Source organism: Lampetra fluviatilis, assembly GCF_964198595.1.
Source record: "Lampetra fluviatilis chromosome 45 unlocalized genomic scaffold, kcLamFluv1.1 SUPER_45_unloc_1, whole genome shotgun sequence".
NCBI lineage: Eukaryota > Metazoa > Chordata > Hyperoartia > Petromyzontiformes > Petromyzontidae > Lampetra > Lampetra fluviatilis.
Window position 1 is genome coordinate 675,841 of NW_027620425.1, and position 7,612 is coordinate 683,452.

General features: G+C 51.5%; 1 protein-coding gene across 1 annotated transcript; it reads right to left on the reverse strand.

Moving 5' to 3' along the window:
• Window positions 1–1,504: 1,504 nt before the first annotated feature.
• Window positions 1,505–6,694, reverse strand: LOC144953820 (aerolysin-like protein). Its single transcript, XM_078884470.1, has 2 exons — window positions 6,641–6,694; window positions 1,505–2,952 (listed from the first exon to the last, which is right to left on the reverse strand). The coding sequence occupies exon 2, from the start codon at window positions 2,934–2,936 to the stop codon at window positions 1,995–1,997; it is 942 nt and encodes a 313-aa protein (XP_078740596.1). The 5' UTR covers window positions 2,937–2,952; window positions 6,641–6,694; the 3' UTR covers window positions 1,505–1,994.
• Window positions 6,695–7,612: the final 918 nt, after the last annotated feature.

The window sequence follows — 7,612 nt, forward strand, 5'->3', positions numbered from 1 at the left end:
GGGGGGGGGGGAAATATTATTTATATACTTTATTATTATTTTTAGAAATTATTATTTTTTACAGTTATTATTAATATTTTCTCTTATTAATTTTCAAATGTATTATTTATAAATTTTCTTATTATTTGTAAAAACAATATTTATATTTTTTCTTATTATAATTTTCTTATGACATTTTTTTCTTCCCATGGCCACCAACTCGCCGCGGCCGAAAGTCCCGGCTTAACCGCGTCCGGACTCGAACCCAAGTGGTGTTTTTTTTGGGGGGTTTTTGGACGATGCCACCGCTCACTCCAGAGCAACCGCAGTTCCGGCGTTCTTTTTCAAAGACATTTTATTTTATTTCTCACCCTGCACAGACATCCCGTAGCACCGATTCACGCGCAGTGAAACGCGCGCGCGACCCCCTTTCTGCTTGCATGCACTTTCCCACGATTCAAAGAGCACGTGACTCATAACGTGAATTGGTGGCGACGGACGCGATAAGAGGGGGGGGGGGTGTCCGGGGGGGGGGGTGTCCCCCAACCCCCAACTCGTTTTGGACGTCAACGTCGGAGGAGCTGTCGCCAATTCGAGGCCACCACCTTCCTCCTGATTTGTGCTTCGTGGTGTGAAGTTGAAGGCAAGTCCACACACACACGCACACACACGCACACACACACACACGCGTGCACACACGCACACACTCGTACGCATGCATGCACACACGCGCGTGGACACAGTCGCACACCTCGTGCACACACCTCGTGCACACACGCGCACACACACACTCATAAATACGCACCCACACGCACCCACGCGCACCCACACACACGCGCACACACACTCACACACACGTGCGTGTCTGCGTGGACTTGCCGATGACCGGTACCAGCGGTGTCAAGATCGACCTCTGTGGAGGAGGAGCCTCGTGAAGGACGCTGCTGCTACTGGGCAGTGCCAGGCTAGGTGCACGTTGAGGCTACTGGACAGTTGGAGGCAGTCGCCCCTCCAGCAACAACAACGGAGGGCGGAGGAGCGACGCTCACAATAACGAGCGGAGCGCTGGGCAGATAAAATGCAGCAAGTTGGCACAGTAGTCCCCCTACAGCCAGTGGTGCATCTACCGGTCATCTTAGTCGGTACAACCCATGGCAGCTGCTGGGTCTGCCCGTGACCTCCTGCCAGCGGGCGTTCGACACTTCACGTGGCCTCAAGGTGCACCTAGCCTGGCACAGGCGTCGTGGTGATGTCACCGCCGCTTGGTGGCGAATGGCGGTCGTCGTCGTCATTGTTTGTGTGTTCGGGCGTTTCAGTAAAATGGTCGTCCAAACGCACGTGATTCATTTGGCCAATTACGTGGGGGAACATCCTTTAGTCTTTGCATCTCTATTATTTCGTTTCGTGCCATTCGTACGTTGGTGGTGGTGGTGGGGGCGGTAGCGGTGGTGGTGGTGGTGGGGGTGGCGGTGGTGGTGGTGGGGGCGGTGGCAGTGGTGGTGGTGGTGGTGGGGGCGGTGGCAGTGGTGGTGGTGGGGGCGGTGGCGGTGGTGGTGGTGGGGGCGGTGGCGGTGGTGGTGGTGGCGGCGGTGGTGGTGGTGGTGGCCATCGCTCTCCGATTTCGGTCAAACATCCCCCCCCCCTTCTTTGGGGGGACTGAGTCCACCGATTGATTCTGCGCTTGACTCTGCCAGCAGTGCAGACTCTATCGGTCATCGTCAACGTGCGTCGTCATCAACGTGCGTCGTCATAGTCACTTTTCTTCTTTCTCTTCCTCTCCCTCGTCGTTTTCGCTTTTGCCACGGGGGAATTATCCTCGGCTCCTCCTCCTCCGGCAGCCCATCGAACAAATTACCCTCCCTCAGCACGGCCTCCGCAGGGAACAGGTAGGCGGCGGCGTTGGCATGCGGCGGCGGCGCCGCTGGCGAAGCGCAGAAGAAGCGCGGAAGAAGCGCGGAAGAAGCGTGGAAGAAGCTCGGAGGCCCTCGCGGGGAGGGCGGAGGCGCCGGCCATCGTCACTTCTCCCGCGTTTCGGCCGTCGCCTTGGTGTAGGCGAGGCCCTTGTAGACCCCCTCCATGGGGACGTCGAAGGTGGCGCCGTTCAACAGGGTCATGCGCACCGTGCCCTTGTAGGGAAGGTCGATTTCCGCGCGGCCGATGTTGATGTCGATGGACACCGTCTTGCCCGGGGGCACGGTGACGTCGAACGAGAGGAGCTCGGTCTTCGACTCGGAGTTCGTGACGCCGCGGGTGCTCTCGGTGCCCACCGTGAAGCTGAAGCCGCTCTGCACCTCGACGACGTCGGGGATGCCGGCCTTGACGCTGATGCTGACGGTCGCCTCGAGCTTGTTCGCGATCGACCACGACGAGGTCTTGGTCAGCGTCTTGGAGGTCTCCACCTTGTAGGTTTGCGGGACGGAGCCCCGGTTCTTGTAGCTGATGGACTTGATCTCCTCCATCTGGACCTTTGGGAGCTCCCGGTGCAGCGTCGGGTACGTCACGTTGATCATCTCGGACCGCTTCACCGAATTGATGAACACGAAGCCCATGCAGTCGATGTCCGAGGAGCCCTTGCCCAGAATCCCAAGGCAGATCCCCGAGCCGATGTCGATGGGGTACTCCGTCTTCAGCCCCCAGTCGGTCATCTTCACGAAGAATTCCCGCCCCTTGCTGGTCTTGAACTTGATGGCGCCCAGGCGCGTGCCGGCGCCGTTGCCCCACAGCGACAGCGACGAGAAGAGCTCGCCGGGCTGGAAGACGAACTCGCTGTGGGATCCCGACGGGCTGCCGTACTGCGCGGACGTTCCGTTGGTCAGCCAGGCCTTCACACACTTCACCTGCCACCCGCCCACCCACACCCAGATCTTCTCAAGCGTCGCCCCATTGTTCCTGCCGTCGAAGCTGAAGTTGGTGCCGCCTTGTCCTCCGCACGTGTGTATGGCCAGTGGGTACGGCATTCTCTCCTCTCTCGACCTGCTCGGCGCAAGACGCACGCACGCACGCGAACATCGCGACGGTCACCCGCAAGCTCTGCGTCAATCTACGCGCGCAATGTCGCTTGATAGACAGATTCGCTTTATCCGGCGTCGTTATGGCGATTCCCAAAAAAAGGAACAGACGTTGGGTCAGATAATTAACGACCGGTAAAATAGCTGGCGACGAAAAAAAAGTTTAAGTCTCAATGACGGAAAGGTTTGAGCATTGGATTAGATCGCCACGTGAATATATAAATGCGTCGTTAAAACCCCGCCACCACCGACACAGCCAACCGGTAGGGGTTTGTCACGTAAACAGAGCGTGGCCAATCCGTTAGTGGTGTAGAGGAGAGATGTACGCGGTGCGCGCAGTTAAGCGGGTGCAACTGAGGACGAACAGGTGTGTGCGCGTTGCGACACGAGGTTTGCACCGACAAACCACCGGTAACTATGGGGATAAGCGGGTGCAAACGAGGGCGAGCAGGTGGGCACGTTGAGGCAGGAGGTTGGCGTCGAGGAAACGGGAGATGGGGGGGGGGTGATGATAAGGGACAGATGGGTGAGCGGGTATGAGGCAACGGTAGGTGAGTGCAGCGGTGGAGTTCTAAGAGTCTAAGAGTCGCTGTGTGCAGAGTCACTGATGGGTGGGGTGGGTGGCGTGGGTGGGATGGGTGGAGTGGGGTGGGTGGGGTGGGTGGGGTGCTGTGGGTGGTAGGTGGGATAGTAAGTGGGGTGGGTGGGGTGGGGTAGGGTGGGTGGGTGTTGTGGGTGGTAGGTGGGGTGGGTAGGTGGGGTGGGGTGGGTGGGGTGCGTGGCATGGGTGGGGTGGGTAGGTGGTGTGGAGTGGGTGGGGTGGGTGGTGGGTGGTAGGTGGGGTGGGTGGGGTGTGGTGGGTGGGGTGGAGTGTGTGGGGTGAGAGGAGTTGGTCGGGTGGGTGGGGTGGGTGGGGTCGGGTGGGGTGGGTGGTAGTAGCTACTACTGTAGGCGCAGCTTTCTCATACAAAAAAATAAGAGACGCCTTCACTGCCGCGTGTTTGAGGTGTCTTCAATCAAAACTCTTTATTTATTTATTAGTTGCACAAAAACGAGCGATGTCTAAAGTTGATATCTTCGCCTGCCCACGCGCTGCCGTGTCACGCTGCCGCACGTTCCAAGACTGTGTCCACTCGCTGACTGCCCAACTATTCTCACAACTTCTCGTTTATACTGTGAGACCGGAAGTGACGTCACGGGTTCAACCAACGGAGCGTCCAACCACAGGAGGGGGGGGGGGCTGTTTCTAAATAGTTGGAATATTCCAAATCAAATATAAGCAGTCTGTCAACAAATGTATGACGGATGTACATCAAATGTATACACATAAATAATACATTCACTCTTTGTCTTATGGTTCTTACAGCTACTATTTATGTAGCTACTACACGTGTAGTAGCTACTACACGTGTAGTAGCTACTACACGTGTCGTAACTACTACACGTGTCGTAACTACACATGTAGTAGCTACTACATGTGTCGTAGCTACACATGTAGTAGCTACTACATGTGTCGTAGCTACATGTGTCGTAGCTACTACATGTGTAGTAGCTACACCACGTGTAGTAGCTACTACATGTGTCGTAGCTACATGTGTCGTAGCTACTACATGTGTAATAGCTACTACATGTGTAATAGCTACTACATGTGTAGTAGCTACTACATGTGTCGTAGCTACATGTCTAGTAGCTACATGTCTAGTAGCTACATGTCTAGTAGCTACACGTGTAGTAGCTACTACTTATGTAGCTACTACTCGTGTAGTAGCTACTACTCGTGTAGTAGCTACTGCACGTGTAGCTACCACTCATGTAGCTACTACATGTAGTAGCTACAGCGGTGCAAATCGCGAGGCCGTTGTGAGCATGGACTTACATGTAATTCCAGAAAACAATAATTCGAATATTTACTTTGGCGATTTCAATCGCGATAATCACTCACCACTCACGACTCACACATCTCACAACTCACACTCACTACTGACACTCACCACTCACACAACTCACCACTCACTACTCACACTCACCACTCACACAACTCACCACTCACACAACTCACCACTCACTACTCACCATTCACGACTCACACTCAGCTCGCATACTCACCACTCACACAACTCACCACTCACAACTCACCACTCACGACTCATACTCTCCTCGCATACTCACCACTCACATTCAACACTCACCACTCACACTCACTCAGTCACTACTCTTCCGTTCACACTCACCACTCAGGAACTCACCACTCACCCTCAATACTCACACGCACTACTTACACTCACTACTGACACTCACAACTCACACAACTCCCCTCTCACAATCACCACTCACACCACTCACAACTCATCACTCACAAATCACCACTCACACCACTCACAACTCATCACTCACCACTCACAAATCACCACTCATCACTCACAACTCACCACTCACAAATCCCCACTCACACCACTCACAACTCACCACTCACAACTCACCACTCACAAATCACAACTCACAACTCACCACTCACAACTCATCACTCACAAATCACCACTCACAACTCATCACTCACAACTCACACCACTCACAACTCATGTCACTTCTCATCACTCACAACTCACCACTCACAACTCACCACTCACAAATCACAACTCACAACTCACCACTCACAACTCATCACTCACAAATCACCACTCACAACTCATCACTCACAACTCACACCACTCACAACTCATGTCACTTCTCATCACTCACCTCACACACTCACCACACACTCCCTCACTACTCACCCGGTCACAATCACACTGCACAATGACCACTCACACTCAATCACCTCTAACAACTCACCACTCACCTCTCACAACTCACCACTCACACCACTCACCTCTCACTACTCACCACTCACACCACTCACCTCTAACAACTCACCGTTCACCTCTCACCACTCACACCACTCACCTCTCACACTCACTACTCACACCACTCACCTCTCACCACTCACACCACTCACCTCTAACAACTCACCACTCACCTCTCACACTCACTACTCACACCACTCACCTCTCACACTCACTACTCACCCCACTCACCTCTCACCACTGACCACTCACACCACTCACCTCTAACAACTCACCACTCACCTCTCACACTCACTACTCACACCACTCACCTCTCACCACTCACCACTCACACCACTCACCTCTAACAACTCACCACTCACCTCTCACCACTCACCACTCACACCACTCACCTCTAACAACTCACCTCTCACACTCACTACTCACACCACTCACCTCACAACTCACCACTCACAACTCACTTCACACCACTCTCCTCTCACAACTCACCACTCACCTCTCACAACTCACCACTCACAACTCACCACTCACCTCTCACAACTCACCACTCACAACTCACCACTCACCTCTCACAACTCACCTCTCACAACTCACCACTCACAACTCACCACTCACCTCTCACAACTCACCTCTCACAACTCACCACTCAACACTCACGAAATCACGACTCTCCCGCTCACACTCGCAACTTAACACTCACCACTGAACTCTCACACCACTCACCTCTCACGACTCACAATCATCTCGCACACTCACAACTCACTACTCACCACTCACACTCACCACTCACCACTCTAGCTCACCACTCACCACAAGGGGCTTAACTCTTGACAGGGAATCGACGTCACTCTCCAATCCTCCTCCCTCCTCTCGCTGGAACCTCTCGCACTTTTATAGCCACCGACCCACGTGGCCACGTGGTCAACCGACCCACGTGGGCCACGTGGTCAACCGACGCACATAGCGCACCGGCGCGTGCCCCCCCCCCCATGACTTCAGAACAGGTGTGAGTTCTTTCTTTTTTATTTATTTAGAAATCCCTTTCCTTCTTTTCATTAAATATTTTCCTTCGTTCGATTTATTTTTATTTCTGTTTTTCTGTCTTTTTTTACTTTCTTTAAATTCTCTTCTTAAAAAAATTCACGTTGTTTGGTTTTCTTAAGTTTTTTCTTAATTTCTATTTTTCTTTTTGTCTTTCCTTCTTTTTTTACTTCAACGTTTTGAAGTTGACTTAATTTTTTTCTTTCTTTGCTTTTTTCCTTACCTCTTTCCTTCTGTTTTTCTTTCTTTTATTTTTCCTTTTTTTCCTTAAATATTTTGATTTCGTTATATTTCATTTTCTTTCTATTCATATTTCTTTTCTTCTTTCTTTCCCTTTTTTAGTTTTCTTTCTTTTTTATCTTTTGTTGTTCTTTCTTTTCTTCTTAAATTTTCATTTCCTTTTAATTTTTTTTTACTTTATATTTTTTTGTAGTTTTCTTTATTTTTTTATACTTTTTTCTTAAATTTTATTTCCTCTTTTCTTTCTTTTTTTCTTTTTTCTTCTTTCTAAAAAAACATCTTTCTTTTTTCTTCCTTCCATTTTCTTAATTTTTCTTTCTCATTTTTTCTTTTTTTCCTTATTTCACATTCTTTTTTGCCTTGTCTTTACTTTCCTTTTTGTTCTATCTTTTTTCTTCACGTGTTTTTCTTTCTGTTGCTGCCATGAAGACAACGTTGTGGGGGAGGGGGTCCGATGTAGGGGGTTGGAGTCGAGGGGGCTGTGGGGGGATGAAGAGTCAA